Source organism: Pituophis catenifer, unplaced genomic scaffold (assembly GCF_029215685.1).
Source record: "Pituophis catenifer annectens isolate HBS135680 unplaced genomic scaffold, rPitCat1.0.hap2 SCAF_1, whole genome shotgun sequence".
In the NCBI taxonomy this organism is placed as follows: domain Eukaryota; kingdom Metazoa; phylum Chordata; class Lepidosauria; order Squamata; family Colubridae; genus Pituophis; species Pituophis catenifer.
This window is the reverse complement of record NW_027256881.1, coordinates 182,551,780-182,579,153: the sequence shown is the minus strand read 5'-3', so window position 1 is coordinate 182,579,153 and position 27,374 is coordinate 182,551,780. Positions and strand designations below refer to the sequence as shown.

The window sequence follows — 27,374 nt, the reverse complement described above, 5'->3', positions numbered from 1 at the left end:
ATACAGAAAACATGAAGGCTTTTCTGTTAACAGGCTGATGCCCCTCTTCTAGAGGAATGACACCACTGGTACAACTTACTTCACGGCACAAGGCATGGCTCTCATCAATTCTTATCAATTCTAATTGTTTCCAGTAGTTGAAAACTTCTATGACAGAGAGAAGCAACCTGGAATTAAGAAGAAACTTCCTAAACAGTGAGGACAATTAATCAGTGGAACAGCTTGCCTCCAGAAATTGTGGGCGCTCCATCACTGGATGTTTTTAAGAAGCTAGACCACGGGGTCAAACTCGCGGCATCACGTTGCCATCACGTGACTTAACAAGACGGTTTTCCCCTTTACGGAGCTGGGGTGGGTGTGGCTTGTGCGTGACGCATCCGGCCTGCGGGCCGCCAGTTTGACACCCCTGGTCTAGACAATCATTTATTTAAAATGGTATATAGGTCTGCTTCAGCAGGGGGCTGGACTAGAAGACCTCTGAAGTCCCTTCCATCTCATTCTATTATAAAAAAACCCCATATACCTTGTTTTGGTGAAACTCGACTTCAACTGAATTTCATATTCCTTTAACGGATATAAAATTTGTGAAGTGTAAATAACACATTTTGCAACTCTATTTGCAGCAAAGGCTTCTTTACACTTGAGCAGTTTCTCACTTACTACTGAAAAGGGAAGAAGTGTATACAATGCAGCTATATTTGGTGGTGGACTTATTCTCACTAATGTCAAAGGACAAAACTGTGGAGTCCTTGGTGCTCGTTGAGCTTCATGGGTTCCCCCCCCCATTTCCTGACCAACTGAAAATGTTAGATGTTAATTCAAGAAAACAAGCTGAGTGGGTACCAAGGACTCCATAGTTAAACCCTGAACTACTGGTTAACCCAGCCCACTAGTTCTGTCAATAGTGTTGTCAATAGGGGGGATGGGGGGGGCGGGGACGGACACAAAATCTTGTCTTTAGTTCTCCTCAGTGCAAAAAGAAAGCAGAAGCCACGGTCGAACCCAGCAGCTTTTTCCTTAAGATTGCTTCTGCTGCCAAGAAATTATTTAAATGGGAGGAAGAATAACAAGGACATTCTCTGCATGCCTTTCTAATATTATTAGCTTTTCAAGCTACGTCGCTTAAAAGGGCGAGCGAGTGGCATTCCGTTGAGCCAATCGTATGCCAATTGTAACATTCACGAACCCGAGGGCCTCGTATAACCCCGGTAACAAGTCTTGTGATCGGGCGCGGCCCCGACGCCCTGAACTCTATCTCCTGCGCGAGTCCGGTAAATCACGTGCTGGGGGCGAAAGGAAGAGGGTAAGGAGTAGTCCATAGGAGTGTCTAAGGAGGCGGTGAAATCCGAAGGCTGACGCTCGGCTAGAACGCTGCGCTGATAGGCTAGCGTTAGGCGGCTCTCGTCCGCGATTGGCTCTGCATCCGGGAGGGAGGTGTGGACAGGTATTGGGAGGCCGTTGAGGCGGCGGCGGAGGGAGAGGGAGCCAGAATAGGATGGGGCAGTGAAGGCGGTTGGAGGCGCCGCGGAAAGTCGAATATGGCGCGGAGCAGTCGGGCTCTCGGCAAGGCTCTCGTGGAGAGGTTGGCAGTGCCTTCGCGTAGAGTAGCCCTCAGGTACGGCGAGAGGGAGCTCAGGTTGTCTGGAGACACCCCCCCCTCCAAGCACCCACCCAGCCGTCACTTTTCTCTGCTCGGGCAGGAAAGTTTGGGGGGCGTCCCATAGATCGAGTGGGCGGCTAAGCGGCTCTGCCGCCGCTGGCGGTTTCCGAGACTCCTTTCCCTGGTCACGAGCGCCGAGGGTGGTTCCCGTCGTCTTCGCTTTTTCCTTCCCCGCCCGTCACTGTCAAAGAGTTCCTGCCCGCTTCCATAGTCCCATCGAGGCGCGGTTGCCTTCCTGGCACTTCGTCCACCGGCTCGGAAAAGCCACAGGACCCGCGATTGGGGAGCTCCTGATGAGCTTGATGCCCCGCTGGCTTTCGTTCCCTCTCCCACCCCCCCATCGTTAATTGCCAGCTTAACTCCCATACCTAATTTTATCAACTTAATAGCCAACTTTATTGTAATGGGTGGTGGGTAGAATAGAAGCGACAAAAGACTCAGGTTGTTTGCCATGACAGATAGTTGTTGATTTCCAGCCTAAAATGTACTAACATTAATAAACACTTTTGTAATAGAACAGATTGGATATCTCCTTTATCCCTGTGATATTTAATTTCACGATTAATTGTAGAAAGTATCAATGGTCTCATGGGGTAGTCATCTAATTTTTAGTCCATTGTGTTATTAGTATGCACGTGTCTCACAAATGTTGTAAAGGAAGTACATTATATATTTTAATGTATTTGCATGCTAAGTTTAGTTCACCATTTCACTGATAAAGAAGCAAATTCCCCCTTCCCTAAGTCTTCTAAGTTTGAGCTGGTCTAAATGATGTGACTATCTTTTTTTATAGAGTTCTTTTCTTTTTACTTCTTTCAATCCAGCTACCGTACCTATGAAGTACCTGGCTATCTGGTGACTTACACTTGTATATTGTCATGTGCTATCAACAGTATTCTAAAGCAGAATAAATACATAATATTGTCCTTCAGCTCTTGCTCTTTGGAGCCATTTAACACCTTAATATTTTTCTGAAACTTTAGACATATTTTAAAAACTATCCACCCTTCAAATCCCAGACTTGAAAATGATAAGGAATATATTAGAAAATGCATACGTTATGTCAAAGGTAATAATTCATATTGAAAAGTGTTATATTTGAAAGAAGTAAAGGCTGTATGTATTATAACTGCCTTGGTTAAGAGCAGGTACTTAACTGTGTGTTAGCTAGTCAGCCATCAAGAGAATGACATCAAATTGAATTTTTGTGATATTTATTACTAGGAAAACAGTGTCCAAAGTTACATCTCTAAGTTTCTCTCATATGTGTAACTCTGACTTGCTTAAATTTCCTTTTTGTTTTGTTTTGTTTTACTGTTTCCATTTAATATGTACCGGTAGTTAGGAACTGTAAGTCAGACTAGCATTGAGAGAGAGTTGGCATAAGTTTTAGACTCTCCATGCACCTCTAAATGAATAGCATGGGGAATGGGGCATTTCTTATTGGAGAAACAAGTATTGTATGCCTTTTCTTAGCTGGCTACATATGGTATACCGTAATTCTAATAGGCTATTGGACAAATTCAATATATGACTGAACTGATGGTTGCTCCAGATCTTATACTTATTCACTCTTCCTCCTATAAATTATTACATATATGCTAAGTCTCACTTTGCTCTGTCAGTTGTATGTATTAGGTGGGCCAGTTGGTAAGGAAAACGTTGTGTAATGTCCTGCATTGAAATATCTGGCAATCTGTAATTCAGTATACAAATTTAATCTGGAGTATTCTTTTGAGCCTAGTAATGATTAATAATTTTAACAATTGAAGAAAAAATATTAGTTTTAATCACACTTTCTCACTTGCTTTCCTTATACTTGTTAATCATAATACTTTGGGGAATAAGTCCTAAAACCTATCTAGCAAACCTATCTTGAAAAAAATCACACACAAGAATACTTTAGCAAAGTAAAGCAGCAATTCTTTCCATATCAGATTACTCTGGTAAAATAGGGGAAAGTTTGCTAATTTGTAAATCTTTATCAAAAAAAAGATATTTTCTTACTCATATCACCTGTGTTTTGATTGATGAAGGCATGGATGTTCCAATTTTCTCAAGATCTTATCTGTTCATAAAATGTTGTATTAATCTCTCCATTAGGTATTTCTCATCTCAACACAAAGTTTGAAAAACACAGTGGTTGTCTTGAAGAACAAAATTTTATTTTTTGCATTGTACCAAAATTAAAAGACTCTGATATTTCAGATATTCATGGTTTATGATTTAGAATGGTAAAATATAATAATTGATATTTTGAGAATGTTATTTTATATCTGATCCTAGCATACTTTCTGATTTTTACTGAGCAACTTAAGTCTCAGTAATTCTGTATTGTTTTTCTTCTATCTACTACTGCTGTGTGCATTGGCACACATGAAGACAGTAATGACCTTCACTTTTCCTGTGTTTCCGGTAATTCATAACTTAATATATTATATATATATATATGAAAGTCAAAGTTTAAAAACGCTACAATCATAATTGGGATAATACATGCTTGAATTAAATATGAATAAAGTATAAAACTCACATTTTCTTTTAAATTGCAGTATTTAAAAATTTCTATCCTAGAGTCATATTTATGTCTACAAATGAGATTTATGGGTATAATTAGTATTTTCTTTGTTTGGATTACAGCAGTGAGCTGCATGCAAAATCTTGTTTATTGCTTGTCCCCATCCCAGATGGGTATCAAAGGTGAACAAGCAGCCCTAAAAAGGGCACCTTAGGCCCCTCCACCAGAGATATTATCTCTTCCTGAACATCCCATACACCCTCTTAAACTAGACAATAACCTACATTTTCAGTCATTAGAATTACTTATCTTCAATTAAATGTAAATGGTTCTTGCTACTTTTAATGTATCTGTAGATTATTTAAAGCTGTTCCTCAGAGACTAAAATGATACAAACATAACGTCATATAATCATCATATGATGACATTTTTCCAAAACTGACACTTGAGATACAATGAAGGCTAGGGTAAACATTTCCTACTAAATATATTCCTCTTTCTACTGCAAAATTTTCCTCCTTTTTATTTATGAATTATAATTCACAATCTCAGAAGCAGAAAAATAAATTTTATTCTTTGGAATGCTTATTTGTGGTATAATTCAAAGATAATTATGCTTACATTTGATCAATGAAATATATCCTTTAATCTCCTACATAAAACTATTTGCTAATTGAGGAAGGTCAAGTCCATTTTTAACTTCTCTTATGACTTCTTGATTCTAATGTTACAGTTCAGATTGATCAAGACTTTTGTGATTGAAAATAAAAGTTTAGCCTTTGATTTAGTTAATAAGAGTTTCACAACTTCAATAACTGCAAAAATGAAACCACTTTTAAATTAATTGCTTTATCTCCTTTGAAAACTGGCCTGACAAATTTGTTTATCAGATGTTCTGGTCAGTGTTATTTTTGTTTAATTTTCCAAACAATAGTGTAGGCAATTAAGAGGAATACTAAAGAGATAGTTTGAATTTATTAAAGTTAAAAGTAAAAGACAATAGTTTAATGTCATTTTAAATTGTATAATTTTCATTATTTGATTTTTGTGTTGAAATTAGGAATGCTGTTAGTGATTTTTCTGAAGCAATGTTAAATGATATACCTCTGATTAAATACTGGAAATTATCCAGTATTTAATGTTAAATTCTTAGTTTTAAAAGCTGTTAAATCATTTTAGTGCATATTTGAATACTAGTATATTTAATATCGACTATTTTGTAATTTGGAATCCTTGAGATCAGGGAAATGAATTAAATCTCATCCTCCCCTTGACCCTTTGCAAATATTTTAGGATTAATATAATCAATAAGGAGATTGCTTTAATGCTTCTAAATAAATTTGTGGAGGAAGTAAGGTATGAGATATGATAACTGAGTGAACTTGTCAAATCAGATTCCAGTCTGTCAGCAGAAGTGAAAAAGGTTGGTTTTCCTTTCTCTTTGCAGCCCTTCCCATGTCCATCCAGATTTGCTTTTAAGACTAGGGTTCCTGCAGTTTCTTTTTGAATGAAAGAGTTCTAGGAGAGTACTTTTAAAATAGCACTTGGCAATTTATGGTTTGTGAATTGGTTACAGCGCCAGGGCTTTCCCCGAATGAATATGGAAAAATATTAAAAAGTCCTTTATTTTTTGTATCTCAGTAAGGTTTAAACTAAAGCATCCATTTGACCTTTAAAATCCTCCTTCAATGTAAAAAAAATACTAATTTTTTGGGGTATTGTTTTTTGTAATACCAAAACTTTCTGTACCTTCCAGGCAGGGCACAAAGGCAAGGACCCAAGCTGAGAAATGTTTCTTACTCCTGTTTTAAAGACATACAATAACTCCTGGTAGAAGTGCTATTGCGGGAGCTGAACTTTTGGGTGGATATAGTATTTTATTATAAGATTACCATTAGCAAGAAATTGTTCATGCCTTCATAGCTACCTCTGAATATACAGATAGCTAAACCTAAGCAAGCAGCATTTCTTTCAGTGAAGTATATGGCTATGGAAGAAAATGTTAACTGAATCAAATATTTATAATAGAAGACCCATGCCTTGCTGAATATGCTGATAAGTGCCAGAGAATATTTGAAAGGAAGAAGGCCTTAGAAAATATAACAGATAGTTATCATTCTAACAGTCTGTATCTGTATACCCTATATTCTCACTGAAAACCTAAGGCCCTCCAAAAGAGAAAAAAATAATCTTATGAAAAATACTTTCTGCTTAAGCTATGTTTTATAACTATAGAAGAAAGGCTCAATATATTTGATGCTTGCCATCCTGACAGGAAACTTGCTTTTCAAATATATGAACCGAGTAGTGTGTGGCCTCAGATTGATTCAGAGCCAACTTTTAAGAGGGACAGCCTTTATATTGTACTGTTGCCAGGTTCTCTCATGACTGAGATATATTTAGCTTGTCCAAGGCATAAAAAGTTAACCTAATCCTGAGTCTGATTGTCCTTGTGTTACTCTTTATTTGTTTTCTCATTTTGTTGGCTCATCTTTATTGTGTTAACCAGATGCCTATTCTGATGAAAGTATTTAAATCATTCCAGGCATTTGACTTCTTGGGAAATATTGGTGAGCAAAGCACCACTACCGCAAATACCAGCAAAAAATTGTGCCTTTCCAAGAAGGACTTACTTCAGCTTTACTGCACCATTTGGGAACAAAAGGAAAGAATATTCAGAAAGAAGAATTATAGGGTTTGTATAAGAAAAATACATTGTACAGTTACACAGAAGTAGATATTAATGGATTGCATTGATGAAAACAGTCTTTCTCATTTTCAATTGCCTTTGCTCACATTGTTTATATAGTTAAAATTGATGCTTATCTATTTCGTTCTTGAATTTCACACTTTAATTTGAAATCATTTAAGCAACCCTTAAATTTTATTTGTTTTTTTAAAAGTTATATGCTGTTGTTAATCCACTCTGAGCAGTTTACAGTCCGACTGTATATAAACAGGATTAAAGTTCACAGGATATAATTTTTAGGGCAGCTCTACATTTGTGGAAGCAAATACAAGATTTATAGTTCCTTGCTTACAATGTAATTCTAGTTTGAGATCATTGTTATTTATGAATGAGATATATTGTCCTTTTCTTGAGATAATGATATAGTATGGCAGTATATACAGTGTAATGTAGTGTATTATCCCATACAGTTAACAATATATCTTGGGTAGGTTTGTCAACATCGTTGAAGAAGCCCCGTCATATGATGTTGGAGAACATACTATGCTTCCTTCAGAGATGTATGTGAACATATGTATATCTGTATTGCATTAGGGTAGCAGGACAGGAACTTAATAGTTCCAATGGGCCTACCTGGGAGGTATTTAAAACCTGATTTGAAATTCTGACAGTTCTGCCCCACAGCGACACGACTACACTTCAGGCATTTGGCAACTGGGCTAGATTTACAACTATTTTAAGTATCCCATAGTCACATAACTGTGTTTTACAAGTTTTGCCAAAAAACAGAGTTAAAGCATTGATTCATTTAATGAGCACTCCAAAAAAAAATCATAATCTCAGTTCAGTCACATGACCAACCTGCTTTACGAACATCACAAGTTACGAATATGATGGGCAGGCTCTATTATGGTCTTAGCTCACAGACTACCTCTACTTTTGATGCACTCTTCTGGTAGCAGGTTAGGGTGCAGTCCACAACTCCTTTCAATATGTTGCCTGAGAGTCTCATCCTGGCTTATGAAAGAAATGAACTGTATAGTTTTAAAAGTTAATGCTTATTTACTACCTACTTTAACTCTCAAATTCATTTTTAACGCGCTCTGAAGATTGGTTTAAGGTTCTTTAATCGCTTTGGGGAATAAAAACAAAGGCCATGTATAATAATGAGTTAAAATTATGGCCCCAAATGTTTGCAATTCCCTTTAATCAACAGAAGATCTACTTTTTAACTATTGTATCTTTTTATTAAGAGTTTTTATACCCTTTTTAAGGAAAGTCAAACACAGTTTGCAAAAGTTTTGACTACTAGCTTCTATTTTCTACTTTCCATCCAATATATTTAATTTTTGGAATTAAAATACTCTAAATAATCCTTAATATCCTTGTGTTATAAGGAAATAGTCAAGGCTGAGAGGAGGTATGATTAAACTAAGGATTCTTTTAAAGGCCAGTATTGTATACACAGCATTACATTGCCTTCTGCTAAATCCATTGGGACTAAGACTTGTGCAGAGGAAAAGTTTGAACAGTTTCAGAGTAATTAAATACTGGAATGACAGGCAGGATTGTGTCCTTGAAGTACAACCTTGTGTGAGAAAGCTAGCTAAAATTCCATATTTGTTTGTAGAATGATTGAAACAGTAAAGGGAAGGAGAGAAATAAAATATATTTTAACTACATATCTCTAATAATTGTATTTTCCATTTTGCATTATTTACTAGGTATTCTATGCAAGAAATGTATGATGTGGTAGCTGTTGTAAGCGAATACAAGAACTTTGTTCCTTGGTGCAAAAAATCAGACGTATTATCCAAACGTTCAGGATACTGCAAAGCTAAATTAGAAGTAGGATTTCCTCCTGTGTTGGAAAGATATACATCAGTTGTTACACTAGTCAGACCTCACTTGGTTAAGGTAATGCATATTTGTTGTTTTTATATGTAACTCCAAGAGTTGCCAGTAGTCAATAGGGGATCTAACCATAAGACCAAGAAATCTTGGGCTGGCTCTCCCTCTGATTATTCTTCTCCTTGTAAATCTGGATATAACTTATGGCTTGGGAAGATATTTGGATGTATGTAACTAGCACTAAACTGGAAAAGGATGTGGAGGGAAAGCTCTAGAAGCAAGTCTGCTGTAAAGAGTAAGCAGTATACTAATTCAGTATATATGTAGTTTGTTTATTTATTTAAATTTTTAAAATGCCCAATAGTCAAAACTCTCGGAGCATTTTACACCAAAAAAGAGAGAAAGAATACAGTTTGAGTTACTACATATCCAATCAAATCAAATACTACATAAATGCACCATATAATCCAGGAGGCAGTAAGGGGATAACACTCTAAAACAATGTGAATTAATATATGTTAAAATATAATTAAAATATGTTTTAAAAGCCTGTGAAAATAAAATGATCTTCACTGGGCACTAAAATAACGTGAATGCCAGTTGAGTCTACCTTGGGAAACAGCCTCAGAAATTGCCCTCCCTTGTAGAAACCGATCCTTCCTCTTTTGGTGGGGGATCTGGAGGACCTTAGAAAATCTTAAAGATCCAATTTAGGTACACACTAGAGAAAGTGCTCCTTCAGATAATCAGATCCTAAGCCTTGAAGTCTTTAAAGGTCAAATCCAGTACTTAGCATCCAGAATCCAGAAATATACTGAGAGTCAGTGTAGATGATGAAATATTGGCATAATATATTCATATCAGCCAGTCGAGTAGTCTAGTCACTCTAATGTTGAACCAACTGAAGTTTCCAGACTGTTTTTGAAAGTAGCTCCACATACAGCGCATTGCAATAATCCAATCAAAATTACCAGAGCACTGTGAGGCTGTTTGGAAAAGGCCACAGTTGATAAATCAGCCAAAGCTGTTGAAAGGCACTCTGTTCAAGTGAGGCCACTTGGGCTTCTGACAATGATAGATCAAAAATCACCTCCAAACTGCAAATATGCTAATTTAGGGTGAATGTGGATCTCTCGAGGCCAGGCAGGGCACCATCCAGCTGGACAGAATCTCCATCAACAAATCTTGTCTGGATTGAGTCTCAGTTTATTGACTTTCATCCAGCCCAATTGTGATGAGGCAGAATGGCAATTCCCCAGCACTAGTTGGACATTCAAGTAGGAGTAGACTACCATAGAGTGCTACTACATCCCAGCTCAAGAAACCTGTCTAGGAGGATGCTGTAGTCAATAGCATTGAAAACTTATGTTTTATAGCCATGCCTGAAATGATTGAAACCTACCTAAAAATCAAATCCACCCAAGAAAACCTGAAATTTTAAATCCCCTGAATTTGCAAATAGACTTTATTTTTCTTATATGAGGCTGGGTGGAAATGTCCTTTTAAATTCCCCTCTACTGCTTGAAATTAAAGCAGAAAACCCCAATGCTTAAATGAATTCCAAAAGTAGCACTACTGCTAGCTTCTTGCAATAGTCATAGTTCTTGCAATAGCAATATATACCATCCCATGGTGCTTTATGGGCAGTTTACAGTGTCAACAGATTGCTCCCAACAATCTGGGTCATCATTTTACCGACCTCACAAAAATAGAAGGCTGAGTCAACCTCTAGCCCATGAGGATCGAACTGCAGACTGTGGGCAGAGTTAGCCTGCAACGGAATGGGACAATTTGCCACGGCCAACTCATCATGGGACAATCATTCAATTTAATTATTTAAATTAATTAAAACATTATTTTAATTTTTGTCATTTATTTCATCCCTCCTTTTGCACCCTGTCTTTAATGATTCAGTTCCATCATTTCCGATATTGGTGTAATTCTTATCCCATAGTGAGTTGGCCATGGAAAATTGGCTGTGGCGAGTTGCCCTAGAGCTGTCTGTGTTCTAACCACTGCTCCAGAATAACTTTTCTTGTGCTGAGATCATGCCATAGCATAAAAGCCATTATTAGCAGGTATAAACTCTACTGAATAGATTAAAAAGAACTAGTCCAATGGCAAGATACAATTAGGTTGCCCATTATTGAATGAAACATTCAAAACTACACTACTGCTCAGAATTGCTACCTACCAAAGTTATGCAAATAGTTTACACTTAATTTTGCACTCTCATGCCTTAGACTATAATTGTTGAGATTATGCAGCCATTGCTCTTAAAACTGTACATTAAATATTACCAGGAGTACCTCTTTTTATTTCTGCCAAGCCAATAAATTGCCCATAAAGTATAAATAAGTTTTTTTTTTTAAAAAAAAGCTATAAAGATCTGAATACTGATTCTTCAATTCTACAACTCTGAAGCTATCTAAAAATGGCTTTTAAGAAAGCAAACTTTTATCTTATTTCCTAACTTGTCAATCTTCTAAAAGCCTCCGCCCACCCTCACCCCCATGTCATTTTCTGCTTGTATAGACTGGTATAATGACAGATACATTGCTGCATTATACCAGGTTGAACTAGTTCTATGTTTGAATTTCTATTGTCTGCTGAAATTGGCACTGCCTGCCTTGGATCATATCGCTCCTATCTTAAGTACTGGTGCTAAGGGACTGAAGCTAGAAAATTCTTCCACCAGCTTTTTAGTACCCTTCTGTACTTGTTCAATATTTTCTATTTACCTCCAGGCTGTTTCTGTAATGCATACTTCAACTTCTTTTAAGTCACTGTGAAGATTAGATTTTTCCCATAAATAATTGCTATAGTTGGGCCAACATGAAATATTTTTCAAAACGTATCCTTCAGACGAAAAATTTAAAAAAAAGTCCCAGAGAGAAGAAATTAAAATGAACAAAGCAATTGCATGGACCTAGATTATACTTTTAAAGAAATTACCCATCTTCAAGTTGTTGATTATTTTGCCAGTTGTTGGGTTAGTCTCTTTTACCTGAGAAAACACTTTTGTATTTGCAGAAGTGAAAAAATACTGTTGAGAAACAGTTGCAATGTTCAAAGGAAGCTGGACTATTCTAAGAGAAAAATCATTCATTTTGGAGTTTTTAAAATATTAATATAATGTTCCTTTCAATTTTGCTCCATGCTGAAAAACATTTTTTTTCTTGAAGTTACTGTGGTGATGATCGTATAATACACAAAGTATCAAAATTAAGACATTTTAAAAGTATGGGGTTCAAAGTTTTGAATGCAATATAAATTTACTTAATTAAATTTTTTCATAGGCATCGTGTACAGATGGAAAATTATTTAATCATCTGGAAACTGTGTGGCGCTTTAGTCCAGGAATTCCTGGCTATCAAAGGACATGCACCTTGGATTTTTCAGTAAGTAGCAAAATAACCCTTCCAAGCTATTGAGATCAAAGAAAAATGTATTTTTGAAACCATACCTGATTGTATTTTAATAAGTACAAATAAGTATTTTAAATTTGTATGTTATTGTGCATGGTACAGAAGTGGCTTCCTAGGATAGAAAGAAAGTGATGAGTCCAAAGTCATCCAGCTGGATTTGTGCCTAAGGCAGGACTATAACTCATGATCTCCCAGTTTCTGGTTTAGTACTTTAACCACTCTGGCAGACTGGCTTTGCATAGTTTGCTTTTAATTATGATTGCAAAATTACTTTTGTGAACCATAATTTTTAGTTGCAGCAATCCAACTTCAATGAATTTGTTTTTAAGCAACTAAGAATGCTCATTTCGAAGCAACTCGTAATGAGCATGGAATAAATTATTCCATTAGCATTAGTAATTTCATTATCATTTCAATATTTTTATAGCATTTCATTCAAATACAGCTTTGCTTTAGGTATTTTCAGGGTTTTTTTTCTGAATACAGATAGTTCTCAATTAATGATAATTGGGACAATGACCATCGCTAAGTATATGTGAAATAATGTGGCTACACCACTTAGTGATGGCACTTGATTGCCATCATTAAGCAAATCCTGCATTATCATTAAGAGTGATGTCACATGGTTGTCATTTGCGACCTGCCAGCTTCCCCATTGATTTTGCTTATTGAAAGCTTGCAATGAAGATTGCAAATGGCAATATTGCAGGACTCATTCAGTGCCATTGTAAATTCAAATGGTCACTGAATGAGTTGGTCATTAAGCAAGGACTAACTTGGGGTTTTTTGTACCTTTAATGTTGTTGTATTGAACAGGAAATTGTCAGAACTGGCCAAATAATTGCCTATTATTGACAAACATTACTCTTTAGAAGACTAGTAAAATGTATCAGTGGACCAGTGTACTTATTAATTTAAATATAACTTTAGCCTTCTTATGGAGATATATTCCTTGGTTAGGTATTTTTAACTGTGCAGCACTTTTGATTCTAAAGAGAAAGGGGTCCTTAGAAGTGACCATATATAGGCATGCACATGATACCTGTTGGCACTTCCTTAAATTAAATGGTATTTAGGATTGGACTGCAAGACAGCTGTGTAATCCTAGAAAACACAGCTGCTTTCAATTACAGACAGGAGCTTTGGAATGCCCCCACTGTGCCCAAAGGACCATGAAGCACTTTGAATTGGAAATACATAGAACATAGCAAACCTAGAATGATTATGTGGGGGAATCCAAACAAAAGACAAAGAAAGCATTGTATTGTGTGCAGACTGCAGAGCACTATGTAACCAATTAATGTTACTTTGTTGTAAGTCCTATGATACTGATTTTGTCTATAGTTGAGAACTACCACAACCTGAATGGCAATTAAGGTTAATGAAGACAAAATGATTCATGGTTAGAAATCTATAAATATTAGATTGAAATTGCAGCAGAAAATGAATGCCCAAATTTTCTTATGATCTTGTAACTAGCCACTATTCCCCAATATGGTTAGATTTAACATAAAAACAACTGCCTATTCATCTTAATCATTAGGGGTGAGTGATAATTTGTTTTCCTTTACAGATTTCTTTCGAGTTTCGCTCTCTTCTGCATTCTCAGCTTGCCACATTGTTCTTTGATGAAGTTGTTAAACAGATGGTAGCTGCATTTGAAAGAAGAGCAGGCAAGCTCTATGGTCCAGAAACTAGAATACCTCGAGAGTTAATGCTTCATGAAGTGCATCATACATAAAGTAGTTTTGAAATTTCTTGGACACCATCTTTACATATGAGATGTTTTTCTCATGTGAGCTTCCAATTATATGGGGCATTTTTTGCCAATTATGTATAATACTACTGTATAAAAGATGCATGTAAGATGCAGGTGTACATAGAAGCTTCAGTCAAGTGCAATTCTAAGGTGCTGGTAAGTTCACTGAGTGGCAGCTACATTTACAATGGCCTCCCCTCATCTTTTCAGCATGTATAAAACTCAGCACTGTTACCAGTTCTATAGCCTTATTTTGACAATGTTTAATATTTACTATTGAAATCAAGTTTTAAGTTATTATTTTAAATGCATATTTAAGTTATTTTTAGTATTCAAAACTAGCTTTAACAAGCAGTGTGCAGTTCTGAAAACAAAGTGTGTTTTTGTAGTGCATAAACTTTGGTAGCAAACTTAATATGCAGTATTTTAGTAAGTTGTATGAATTCTACAGAAAGGGCTCAGCTTCATCAGTACATTATTTAATATGGTACTGTAGTAAACTGTTGTAAGATTCCAACAGGTAACTTACCTATACTGGGGGTCTTCTATGAATAATCATGAACTCTAGCTTTTAAAATGTTCCAGTTAATGACAAACCATAATGCCTGGGGGTTTATGGCTTTCTTCTACCAGCAGAACTGACAGTGCTAACAAAGCACATTCCCTACCTTCCTCCATAGTTCTCTCCATCTGCCTTGGAAAATAAATTAGGAATGAACAGGAAAAAGGATACTACTGTTTGCCAGAGTTGGCTTCTGTAACTTTGGCATTAACTATATGTAAATATAGTTTAAGTTAAAACAGTGTATTTGAATTTAACATCTAATTTTATATATTGCTGCACTTACCATTTGTAATACAGTATGATGATTATAGCTAGATTCATAAACATACTATGACTATTTTTGATACTATGCACTCCTCTCATTGTTTATTTTCATAAATGTGAGGGTACTGGAATCTGTGGTCAGCTGTATTCCTTACTACAAACTGCTTCACAATGGTCATAAGTCCCATCATCAAGTTAGCTCTGGACCCTTAATCATGAAAAATGGTTACTCAGGCAAGAAAAGTTTGTAGATCAAATTGAAGTACAGCTGGATTCTAAATTGCTTCAGTGCAGTTCTAATTTGTCACAAAAATGTTATTAAAACTTTTTTGTAGTAGGAAGGCAGCTCAATCATCCTGCCTTCTATTTTCACGTATTTAAAGAAAAATAACTTGACAATTTTATATGAAAGTTTAACTTTTGAGGAATAACTTCTTTCCTTGAGAAATAAGACTTTAATGATTAGTTACTGTAGTTGGCTCTGAAATCCAAAAAATATTGTCTTGGAAAATTTAGTACTTGGGATGAACAGATTATGTTGTGAATAAGTTAATAGATACCATATCTTAGAGCAATTGTTTTATTACATAAAGTTGTCACATAATTGTATATTTGTCTACTTTGTACACAATTTTATTCAGTCTTGCACACAATGGCTTCTGCATTTTTTAGTGACAGCAGGCACCAATAAAGTCTTATTTAGCAGAATGGCAAGTGCTTCAACTGGTTTTAAGTTCAGAGCACAAGATTGGTACATGGATCTGCACCCAGTATCAGGAATGTACAAATGTCTTTATTCAAAGTATAAAATAAATTATCTGTAGGCATGGACAATGACTGTAAATAATCATACAGCTGAAATCCAGTAACAATGTTACAGTGATTTTCTTTCTTTTTTAAAACACAGACCCTTTCTCTGCAGTCACTATCCATCCTTTCTGACTCTGACCCAAGGTTCTCTTAAACTATCAGGTCATGCATTGTAGTTCATGATACGCATCCATGTAGCCTAGGCTTTAGAACATGCCACCTCCCATTCCTCCACCCATTCCTCCCATAGCAGCAGCAGCATCCTTCTCTTCTTTGGGGATTTCAGTTATAACTGCTTCAGCTGTAGATAAAAGGGAAGCTACTCCTGCAGCATCCATCAGCGCTGTTCTCACAACCTATGAATGGATCAAGAGTATTTTGTAAAATATTGAAACACTAAGAGTGCTATCACAGAATCATTAGAAAATTCGGTATTTACCTTTGTTGGGTCAATTATGCCTTTTTCTATCATATTCACGAAGTCACCGAGCATTGCATCATAACCAACATCAGGCGGGCTTTGCATGATTTTCTCAACTATCAGTGATCCTTCAACCCCTGCATTCTTGGCAATAGTCATAGCTGGAATTTTCAGTGTTCTTTTTATAATCTCTATGCCTAAAACAAATGAGTTCTGGTTATTATAAAAACGGAGCTACACTAGTTTCACTGCTGCTGATGGAACCAACATTGACCATTATTAAGATAAATTGCCTATCTTTCAAAATGAAGACTTCCGGGTATAAAATTTCCAGTCTGACTCTGGAAATTAATTTTCATCTATTTTCCAGCTCTCAACAAGCTCTGGATAGTTGGGAGTAAATTTCTGACGGTAAGAAAAGACAGCTACACTGGGGACAAGAGAGAGCACTATAGGAAAATTGGAAGTTACTTAAAATCTAAGTGTCCAAGTAAGTGCTATAGTAACTGGTATTAACTTACCAATTTTCTGATCTTCATTGACTGGAGTCAAAGTATCCAGTGCTGGAATACAACGGAGCAATGCACAGCCACCACCTAGGACTATGCCTTCTTCTACAGCAGCACGAGTGGCATTCAGGGCATCAGTGACTCTGTCTTTCTTCTCATTAACTTCAACATCACTTGTTCCTCCAACCTAAGAAAAATCCCTAATTATCAAGTTCTTACAGGTAATCATTGACATACAACTGTAATGGAGCCTGCCCATTATGGTAGTTTTGGTAAAGCAGTCGAAGTGGTCAGTCATCTGACTAATACAATTTTGCATTTTTTGTGGCGGTCATTAAGCCAACCAAGGGTTTGTTATGGTGTGGTTTTGCACAGAAAATAAAATGCCAGTTTTCAGCAAAGCAGAGATAAGACAGTAATGCAACTGCTCTGGTGGCACAGTGGTTAGAACGCAGTCCTGCAGGCTACTTCTGCTGATTGCCGGCTGCCAGCAGTTTGGCAGTTCGATTCCCTGGCTCAAGGTTGACTGAGCATCCTTCCGAAGTCGGTGAATGAGGACCCAGATTGCTGAGGGGAATATGCTGACACATAAATGTTAGTGAGTGCCCGAAGTCTAATCACATGACCACGAAGAAGGCCTGACAGGTGGAACTTCAAATCTGGGTCACAAGTCCCCTATTTTGGGTTGGTTGTAACAGGTTGCTAAATGACTGCTCTTAAGTTGAGGACTACCTGTACTTATAAGTTATCTGCAAAATCGTGAAATCTGAATTGACTCTGGGAAAGGCAACTTCTCTTGTATGACTGGAATGCTGCTTTTCAAGAAATAAATGTTACAGCTCCCTTTGACATAAAAAAAAACTAATTATACTAGTTTACAGTTCTGTGGTATGGTTAAGTATCTTACTACCTTTACCGCTTAAGAAAAACTCCACCTTCTCCAGTTTTAAGAGATGTCTCAGGCCATAAATGAATATTTGTTAAACGAATCATTACTGTCGTAAACCACATTGGAGGAAAGTATGAAGTCTTTCTATATGTTGTTACGTTTTCACAACAGCCACTTTTAACAAATTCTTAAATCAATTATGTCCAACCCAGTGTCTTCTGGATATGGATTACTATCCCTATCTTAACCAGGTAAATTATCATTCAGGTTATAGTTAATACCTCATGGATTTTACACTAGGCTGTAATGTTAATCGAATCCCAAACATGTTGATGCCATTTATACTACCTTCTATTCATTTATTAAATTTGCATGTGCCCAGCTAAGAAAACATTAAGTAGGCCAAATCAACATACAAAGATGAAATTACATTAACTTCATTTTACCCAGACAGAAAACCCACATTATACCTACTTTTAATACAGCTACTCCATCAGAAAGCTTAGCCAGGCGCTCATTTAGCTTCTCTTTTTCATATTCACTTGTTGTGGTTTCCAGTTGTTCAATTATTTCTTGAATCCGTTTTTCAATCTGAGTTTTATCACCTTTTCCTTTAAGCAATAAGCAGTCATCTTTGGTTACAATGACTTCTCCAACTTTACCAAAGTCATGAGGCTGAACATCTTCCAGATTTATAGTTAAACCTTCCTCTCCAAACACCTGAAATAGGTTATATTGAACAAAGTTTTTTGTTACCAGTTGCAATTTTACAAATGTTTAATAATCACTACTAAACAATCCCTCTTTATTTGCTTCATTAGTCCTACCTTCAGTACTCCCACCTAAAAGTTTCTCCCAAATTAAAAACACTTACTAAATGTCATATGAAGTAACCATTTACAGCCCAGGTATTTCAACGGTGTAAAATTTTCAATTATATAGCTCAGATGAAATTATAAATTGCATGCTTGCATGTTCAAGAAGCCGCGCAGGCTTCAGTGTTATCAGTTCTGAGTTGCACCAGAGCACATACTCGCTCCTGCTTCACAACATGAAAAGCCATTTGCTTCTAAAGTAGATAGTTGGGTTTTTTTAAAATTAATTTATTTTTTTATATAATTTTATTTCTATACTGCCCTTCTCCCAAAGGACTCAGGGCGGTATACAGCCTAATTAAAAGCACAAAGACAAACAAAATTTAAAAATAATTAAAATTATTAAATAATTGGCTCAATTATAAAACCCCCAAATTTAAAATCCCACATTTAAAACCAATTAAAATCTTTACATTGATAGCCCGGCCTGGCGGAACAACAAGGTTTTGAGGGCACAGCAAAATACACGGAGGTCGGAGATCTTACGCATTCAGTTTTTGGGTGCTTTCAAGTCAGTGTTGACTCCTGGCTACTGCCTGGACAAGTCCCTGCAGTTTTCTGGCAAGATTTTTAGGAATAGTTTACCCTTGCTGTCTTATTGGGACTGTGAGCGAGTGACTGGCCCAATTAGATAGCTGACCTTAAAATGGTGGGGCTCATTATACCATTGCACGAATGCAAAATTGAGCACCCGTGATTTAAATCCCAACAACCTCTGCAAGTATATGTCTTTGTAGTCCTTGATTTATGACTACAATTGAGTTCAAAATTTCCATCGCTAAACAAGATAGTTGTGTGTTTTGCCCCATTTTGCGACCTTTCTTGCCACAGTTAAGCTAGTAACATATTAACTGAATCTGGCTTCCCCACTGACTTTGTCAAAAGCAGATCACATGACCCCAGGACACAGTAACTGTCTTAAATACATGCCAATGTCAAGCATCTGAATTTTGATCACGTAACCAGGGCATGCTGCAACAATCATAATGTGAAGAATGGTTGTCAGTTTTTTCAGTACAGTTGTAACTTTGAACAGTCATTGAGTGAATGGTTGTAAGTTGAAGACTACCTGTAGTATATTCACACCTCTAGTCTGCTTTGGCATAAAACACCTTCCCAAATTCTCCTTTGATATAAATAAGGATCAAATATTACAATAAATCAAGTATATAATAAAAGTAGGTTAGAATCCTACAGCTCTAGATATAATACAAATACAGACGTGTCAATTTTGCATTAATGCTGCCAATTTTCTGTGGCTTAAGAACCTTTTCATTTCTTTTTAGGTTTTACTTACAGCACCACCAGTAGCAACTGCCATATCTTTAAGTTGATTTTTTCTATTGTCGCCAAACCCAGGTGCTTTTACTGCAACCACCTGCAGGCCAACCTTCAATCTGAGAAAGAAAATCAGTAAGCAGTGTGCACTTTAAATCTGAAATCTTTTTAATATTTCTTAGTCCAAGATACCTCAAGTACAATTTTAATTAGAGCTTATTTTAATATGACAATTTAACTAAAACGATTGGCCGTTATTTACTGACCAAAATAACCTCTGATATAAACTGCATTCCTGATTTCCAGTAAAGATTCAATTTGCCCTCCCGAGAATCTCATTAGGCCAGTTCTTAATCTTTTTGTCCTATGGACCCAAGTCCAGGAAAACCTATAGACCCTTTCTCAAAATGTATTTAAAATAAATTATATATAGTTAGTATTACCAATTATTCTGAAATACCTTTATCAAAATATTAAAAAGTAACAGGAATATAACGAAGTAATCAAATGTGCTTTGATTGAAATCAATCATAAAATTATTCTTTTTAAAGAACCTTTTTAAAATTCTTAGGAATTTTAAAGCCATAAATTACTTTGGATACAGAAATCATTTATTTGTGTCCAGTTTTATCACTTTTAGCAGCAAACACATCCAACACACCTTCCCCCTCCTCCTGTTTCTTATTTTCCCCACAACAATCCTGTGAAGTGAGTTGGGCCAAAATCGTTTAATGTATAGTTAAATTTAAAGTAGAAATTGGTGAAGTTAAAAGTTGTAATTTTTCCCACCACATTTGCAGACCCAGGTTAAAAACCTGTGCTTTAAATGAATACAAATTTTAACTACAGATTACCTTAAGTTTGCAGCATTAGTCTCAACTGCAACTAGCTAATCTTTCATTTATTTTGCTTGGTAATACCAAAATTGTTACTATTATACGGTTATCTTTACAGCTCTGCTGCTCTGTTAACAAGTTATTTAACTGTCTTGTTAAAATAGGTACATAATTGTTTGATAATTCCTACCACTAATAATCAAGAACAAAGTTTCCCTTCTTGTCAAAGTTTATCCTCGGACGCTGTTCTACTACTGCAAGATAAAGTTAAATATCATGTATGAACACTCTCATTTAGCACTTTGCTCTGTCACCCTATTATTTTTTCCCAAAATCTGCTCCCAAATGCCAAAAAATACCCTTTCTGTTCCAGCTTCCACTAACACAAACTTATCACAAATTCTTCTTCAAAGGAGATGACTTCCTTTCTTGAAACTGATCGTACGAATGCAGCTTCTTTTATTGAAAATATTTTGGAAAAAGTGCATTAAAAAAAAAGATTTATATCAAACCTACCTGTTTAGTACAAGTGTGCTGAGGGCTTCTCCATCTACATCTTCAGCAATAATGACTAAAGGCTTACGATGATTATTTGCAATTTCAAGAGCTGGTACTATGGATTGAACACTGGAAATCTTCTTTTCACTGATTAAGAGATAAGCATCTTGGAATTCACATTTCTGTCCTGCAGAGGAACATAATAAGAGCAGTGGCAACACATCTGGAGTCTGCAAGAGGCCCTCCAGTGGCAATTGCAAAACATGCACATTCAAATTCCATGCAAAGATGGATCCACAAAGCTATCTTGATTTTTAGCTGTAAGAAAATTTCCCTTATGGAACCCGTAGAAGTGCTTTGATCACAATTGCAATAGTTGTTATAGTTGCATGTATAGTCAGCTAGATGTTTAGACCGCATTCAGCATTTTTGTCCAGGTATTGAGTCCTTTCCAATGACCTGGCATAGGCAGATATTATTTAATAATATTTAAGACTTAATTTACAAATGTAAACTGTTCCAATAAACTGCCTTTTGTAACCAATGATTTTGTCAATGCCAATGAGGTTCAAGTGGTGCTCCAGATATATCGAGATTGAAGAAAGCACCTATCACTATTGGTACTGCCTTTCCTTTCTTTTGCCACAGTTATTCTACTTTTATTTGAAGGTTTTTGTATTTTCTCCATTTTTTTCTCTTCTGCTATCTACAGGTACTGCCATGTCCAGTATTCTGACTTTTTAAAAAATCTGTCTTATTGACAGAATTGTTAAATCTGGAATGTTGTATGGCATGTACTTGTCTGTCTGAATTCTAAATCCCAGAACATTTTAATTCCTTCATTTCGTATTATTTTATTATGTGTGGGCAATCTATAGTTAAACAGTTTAAGATTGGAAACAACAACAACAATAAAATAATAATAGTGACATGCAGTGTTAAAATACTAAAAAACTAAAAAGCTACATTTAAGAGTATAATAAGGCAGAAAAGAGTACATTTTAACTATATACAATGTAACCATTTAATGGACTCCATACTTCCTTAGGATCCCCAAGCCCAATATTAACAATATCTTGTCCAATTGGGGTCAAGATAGGGCACTAAATTGCTGTATTTTGTAGCAAAACATGCTTGAATACAAAAATAAATAAATAGGACCAGGGGAAATCATGAATTAGTTTATTCCTATCATTAAAACAAAAAGACTGATGGATCAGACCAAGACATGTGGTTCAATTAATGGCATCTTACCTTTGGCTGTATTAATGAAGTAGGGAGAGATGTAGCCTCTATCAAACTTCATACCTTCAATAATTTCCAACTCATCATTCAAAGTTTTTCCATCCTATTTTTTGAAAGATTTGGAATATTAACTAGTATGGTTGGAAGTCACAGATTGCTCTATCAGCTAACAGTTTTCACTGAGTAAGAGGAAAATGCTCAATTTGTAGTAATTGAAATTACCAAACCCAGCTTAATTTTGGTATATAACATGTGCATCTTATTCCCCAACCTAAATCTCCTATTAACAAATTCTATGAAGGATCCTAAACATGCTTCACATTTCATTAGATGCTCTCAGTAAGTCTTAAAATGCTATCATAAAACCAACCAAAATAATTCAAGGAGCACAGGGTTGTACTTGTGCAACCCTTACCTTCACTGTAATAACCCCTTTCCGTCCAACCTTCTTCATGGCATCGGAGATTATGTTACCAATTTCTTTATCCCCATTTGCTGATATTGTGGCAACCTGCACATGGACAAATTATATATCACATACTCTAGGAAATTAAACTAAATACAAAAATCTCATCTCATTTTAAAGACATCCCACCACACATTTAAAGAGTATGTTCTCAAATTAGAAGGTTTTATTAGGCGTATTAAACGGTGTAGCCTAAATAATATATTCATTTTTCAAAACATGTTGGAAAACAGAATCAGTTGCTTAAGGCTGAGATGTCATTACCTGAGCTATTTCTTCTGGTGTTGTGACTGGCTTGGACAATTTCTTCAATTCATTAATTACAGCCTCCACAGCAAGCATCACACCTGAAAAACAAAAAGTATTCATTTAAATAATCCATGGATTTAACAGTAAATAGGTATTTAAGAGGTATTATCCTCACATTCTCCCCATATCAAAGTTATTGTGGTAAAATCTTCCCTTACACATACACACAATTTTGTCTCAAATAAATAGACATCAATCTATTATTACGATGACCATGTTCAAATCTGCTATACCTCACAAGAAATAATAGGAGGAAGCTGAGGTAAACTCCTTTATTTTGCACTTTCCCATTCAACATTATCCAGCACTGTAATAGTGAAGGGAAAATGGACATAGTTATTTAAGACTATGGGAGTCTTAAATGACTCTATGGGAGGAGTTTAGAAACAGTAGTGTATTAAAAATTGAGAAATTTAAATCAGAACCTCATACTCTTTATAACCAGCATATAAGTATTTGTGTTTATATGACTCCAAGTGACCTAGCTACAGTTAGATTACAATCCACAATATATGAAAACATATAGAACACTTTTATCTATCAAAGTAACACCATGCACAGATATCAATATATGTCTCACTTTTCCTTGGCAATTATGGATGCACTAACAAAAATGGCCTATTTCAAAACACTTTTAAAAAATCAGGTTTGACTAAGTCTGACTACACCTTCTTTTACCAAACTCACATCAGAAAGGTTAGTATTACCTCTTCTAATTTCCACTGGATTTGCTCCTTTACTAATCTTTTCAAATCCTTCCTTGGCAATTGAACGTGCCAATACCGTTGCAGTAGTTGTACCATCTCCTGCCTCTTCATTGGTGTTGTTGGCAACATCTTGAACTAGCCTTGCTCCAATGTTTTTGTACTTATCCTTCAAGTCAATTGCCTTGGCTACTGTCACGCCATCTTTTGTCACCTTTGGGCTTCCCCAACTCTGTTCAATAATTACAGTTCTTCCCTGAAATAACATAAAGTTAAAATATTGGCCTACAGAACTTATATCAAATTTAAGTTCCATTCAGATCTCTTAATGATTAGACAATATTTTTACAACAATTTATTAGTATAAATGCTATTAAGACATACCAGAAAGGCACCATGATTAATTATGTGTTACTGTAGAATATGAAATAAATAAAATATATTTAGAGCCTCCAAGTAAACAAGAGTTGGAAATGCTAGCAGTGCCAAATGCGAATCATCAGGAACAAAGCATGCTTGTCCACATATCCATTAAAGTACATATATTGGGAAAAAGTTATGCATGAACAGGATTATGTATCTGCAAAAACAGTGCACAAAAACCACCTGGCATACAAAAGGAGATATGTCCAAGGAAATATGCAACAATACAATCATGCTATCGAGTAAGTTTGCATTTGTTTAAAGGAGTATTTTTATTCGCTTGAAAATCTTATGTAAAAATGATGACAAAAACTGAGCCCCATCACATAGAATTGCAGGCTCCATTGTGGTCATTAAGTTGAGGGCTATCTGTACCTATTCCTGTCCATACAACTGTATAGTTGGGCCTGATGTTATTATAATTACTTGCATTAGACTAGGGCAACTTTTACTGACCTCATACATGGCTATAAATTCAGGAGAATTTCACTAGTTTTTTTAAGCTCATCTGATTAATTTAATATCAAGAATGATCAATTTATAGGGAATGTTGCATATGCTTGCTTGACAGCATATTCTAACACGCCACAGGGAAGTAAATGTCAAAACATTTTACACAAAAATGTTAATTAAAATCTAACTGGTACCAAAAAAATTAAATGTATTTAAGTCCAGTGATTTCCATATAATGCATTTTATTTTCCTACTGAAATTATGTCACTTCAGATAAATCAAGCCACAAAACTACTTTGGATTTTGTTCTTCATCAAATCAAGACACTTCACAAGTAAATATCCACACAGTGCTGGACTTATTTGTTGAAATACCTTTGGTCCCATAGTGACAGCTACAGCATCAGCTAGAAGATCTACTCCCTGCAACATAAGAGCTCTGGCATCTGCTCCAAATTTCACATCTTTTGCATAGGCTCTTGTAAGGTGTGGGGCCAGGGCTCTGGATACAGGCCTTAGTTGACGTAGCACTGATGGTAAACGCAGCATTTCTATAAAGAAAAATAAATAAATAATGCAAGTCAGTGTCAACATAATCAAGAATGGAAACAGATCATAATCATGCCTAATAAATGCCAAAATAATCTTTCCTAAACTGATGCGCAACGGATATGCTGGGCCAGAAATCTCAAATTCATTCCCAGCATGGTTTAGAAGAATTGCACAATATGGTAAGTCTATGAGCAGTGACTTGCTACAACACATCAAAATAGGATTGCCTTTTTAAAATGGCAAATACCCAATTATAGAACGTATATAACTAACGTGATCAATCACTACAGTAGAATTATGGTACCTATGCCAAATTCAATGCCCTTGAATTCAACTCACGTCACTTCCATGAAAAGGGATCACATGTTGGCTTACAACTTTTTAAAGGATTGTTTATTTATATCCCAACTTTATTTTTTTTATAATAGCCCAATGCAGTGAACATACTTTTTTGTCCTATTTTCCCCACAACAACCTTGTGAGGTGTGCTGGGTTGAGAGAAGTGACTGCCCAAAGTCACCCAGCCAGATTTCATGTCTAAGGCCGGACTCATTCTAGTTTCTAGCCTGATGCCTTAACCACTAAAATAAACTGGCTCTTAAAGGATCTTTGAAAATGTACTGTATTTTCAACCAGGGAGGTAGGAATATGGATTCAGGTGTTATTTCCAACAAATCTATTTAGTACTACCTAATAAAAGTAATTTTGTACCAGCACAGTCAGTACAAGCCATACTGTGCTCATCTACATAAAGCAAATTAGTTGCTGGCTGAAGCAGTTCAGGATTTTTTTTTGCTTTCTATTATATTAATATTTTGTATTTGAAACACCAGCAACCATTTTGTGAGACTGCTCATAAACATCCCTCAAAATGCCAAATCTAATGCAAAAACATTGATAATCTTCTTTTAACTGTAATAATATACAATAGTCACATCCTATCAGAATTCATTTTTTAAAAGAAATACACGAATGAATGATACAGATATCGTTTATACCTCGCCTCGCATTTCATCTTGGAACAAAATGCACTGGGAAACAGGCTTAAGACGGTATCTATGGATTGGTATCAACTTAAAAGAACATCTAAGCATGAAAGGCAGCTTCCCAGCCACTATCATTACAAAAAAATGCAAGGGGGAGAAACAAAAGAAAAGAGGGCGAGGGAAAGAAGAGAGTAAAGTCTACTAACAAGCCAAGCGTATCTTTTGGATCTCACACGTGCTTCATTCATTTACCAGGTCGGAGGACAAGGTCAAAAGAGCAGCAGCGCCCCCTAGCACTCGGACAGCGGTACTACAGCCAGTAAAACTTGCAGCTCACCAATCCTTTTGAACTAAACTCGTGGGGGCATCAGAAGACTCCCCCCCTCCCTTAGCTTCACGGGTGTGCGAAGGGCCAAGCACAGCAATTGCAGGCCGCTAATTTGCGATCCACCGGCTCAAGATTTGGCCGGGCTGCGTTAAGTCTCCTAGAACCGCTAACCTGACGCCCTCCAGCAGCGAAGGACTGCCACCACCGCGTGGATCCGCTGGAAGCTGTTACCCAAACCCATCGCCTGCGGACACCAGGCCGGTCGGGGAAGGGCCAAGGCCGCCTCCATTGATCGCAATGCAACCCATAATTCGGCGGGAGAAAGACTTCTACGCACCAAGACTCACGATCGGCCCCCGATCAGCCTGACCCGCAATCTAGCCACCCCCGGCCCTCTGTTCCGCAGCCTCTGAGCTGACGGAATCACCTCCCGGCCTTTCCAAACGTTTGGATGCCTTGGACTACAAATCCCATCTTTTCGAAGCGCACCCAAAGGTGGCGGGGAGGGGGGACGACGAAAGGGGCAATGGGGAAGCGCTTCCGCAGGGCGATCGCGGGCAGGCGCTGGGCCATTCCTTCCAAACAGGAGAGGGACACGTGAAAGCAGCACCGATTCTCACGTCCATGCCCTGGGTCTCCCCGCAGGCCACCCGTCCTCCTCCCGGATCGGGAGCCCCGCTTTACCTGTGGTGGGCGCAGGCAACGGGCGAGATACCGCAGCACGAACAAGGTGGCTCCTCTTGACCACTCGCGGGGTCTGGAAGCAGCGCGGCGCTCTCACCTCCTTCGCACTGCCCCACCTCCCCCACGTGAAAGGTTGGCGCGGGAGGGCGCCCGGGAACGAGTCTAGCAGCAAATCTGCCGGGCCCGCCCACTCCCTGCGCCACGCCCTTTCGGCCTTCATTCAGGCAGGCCACGGGAGGGAAGGGGCGGAGCTTCCAAAAGCCTCCCTGCGAGCGAGCCGCCCGCGTTGATTGGCCCACTCCTCCCAAGGCTTCATTACTGATGGTTATGCAGGTTCCCGGGCTCCGTACTTCCAGAATTTTCTGGAATGCCCAT

General features: G+C 37.0%; 2 protein-coding genes across 3 annotated transcripts; one reads left to right on the top strand and one right to left on the bottom strand.

Annotated features, from left to right (window-relative positions):
* The first annotated feature begins 1,462 nt into the window (after positions 1–1,462).
* Positions 1,463–15,444, top strand: COQ10B (coenzyme Q10B). Of its 2 annotated transcripts, none has more exons than XM_070933282.1 (5): positions 1,463–1,615; positions 6,724–6,873; positions 8,592–8,784; positions 12,018–12,119; positions 13,720–15,444. In XM_070933282.1, exons 1-5 carry the CDS (start codon positions 1,539–1,541, stop codon positions 13,885–13,887), a joined length of 690 nt encoding a protein of 229 aa, XP_070789383.1. In that variant the 5' UTR covers positions 1,463–1,538; the 3' UTR covers positions 13,888–15,444. The 2 variants fall into 2 exon arrangements, with proteins under 2 accessions (XP_070789383.1, XP_070789384.1); XM_070933283.1 differs by lacking the exon at positions 1,463–1,615 and adding an exon at positions 3,842–3,894.
* On the bottom strand, positions 15,307–27,113 carry HSPD1 (heat shock protein family D (Hsp60) member 1). Its single transcript, XM_070933280.1, has 12 exons — positions 27,000–27,113; positions 24,825–25,000; positions 23,578–23,830; positions 22,826–22,908; positions 22,511–22,606; positions 22,105–22,198; positions 20,869–21,037; positions 19,536–19,635; positions 17,838–18,083; positions 16,487–16,661; positions 15,984–16,162; positions 15,307–15,900 (listed from the first exon to the last, which is right to left on the bottom strand). Exons 2-12 carry the CDS (start codon positions 24,996–24,998, stop codon positions 15,751–15,753), a joined length of 1,719 nt encoding a protein of 572 aa, XP_070789381.1. The 5' UTR covers positions 24,999–25,000; positions 27,000–27,113; the 3' UTR covers positions 15,307–15,750.
* Between the last annotated feature and the right edge of the window lie 261 nt (positions 27,114–27,374).

Coding starts and splice junctions, on each gene's coding strand:
- COQ10B (XM_070933282.1), top strand. CDS start 1,539: ATGGCGCGGAGCAGTCGGGCTCTCGGCAAGGCTCTCGTGGAGAGGTTG. Junction 8,785..12,017: donor TCAGACCTCACTTGGTTAAG/GTAATGCATATT, acceptor ATTTTTTCATAG/GCATCGTGTACAGATGGAAA. Junction 12,120..13,719: donor CATGCACCTTGGATTTTTCA/GTAAGTAGCAAA, acceptor TTTCCTTTACAG/ATTTCTTTCGAGTTTCGCTC.
- HSPD1 (XM_070933280.1), bottom strand. CDS start 24,998: ATGCTGCGTTTACCATCAGTGCTACGTCAACTAAGGCCTGTATCCAGA. Junction 22,199..22,510: donor AAGGGGTTATTACAGTGAAG/GTAAGGGTTGCA, acceptor TTCAAAAAATAG/GATGGAAAAACTTTGAATGA. Junction 18,084..19,535: donor CAGTTGCTACTGGTGGTGCT/GTAAGTAAAACC, acceptor AACCTATTTCAG/GTGTTTGGAGAGGAAGGTTT.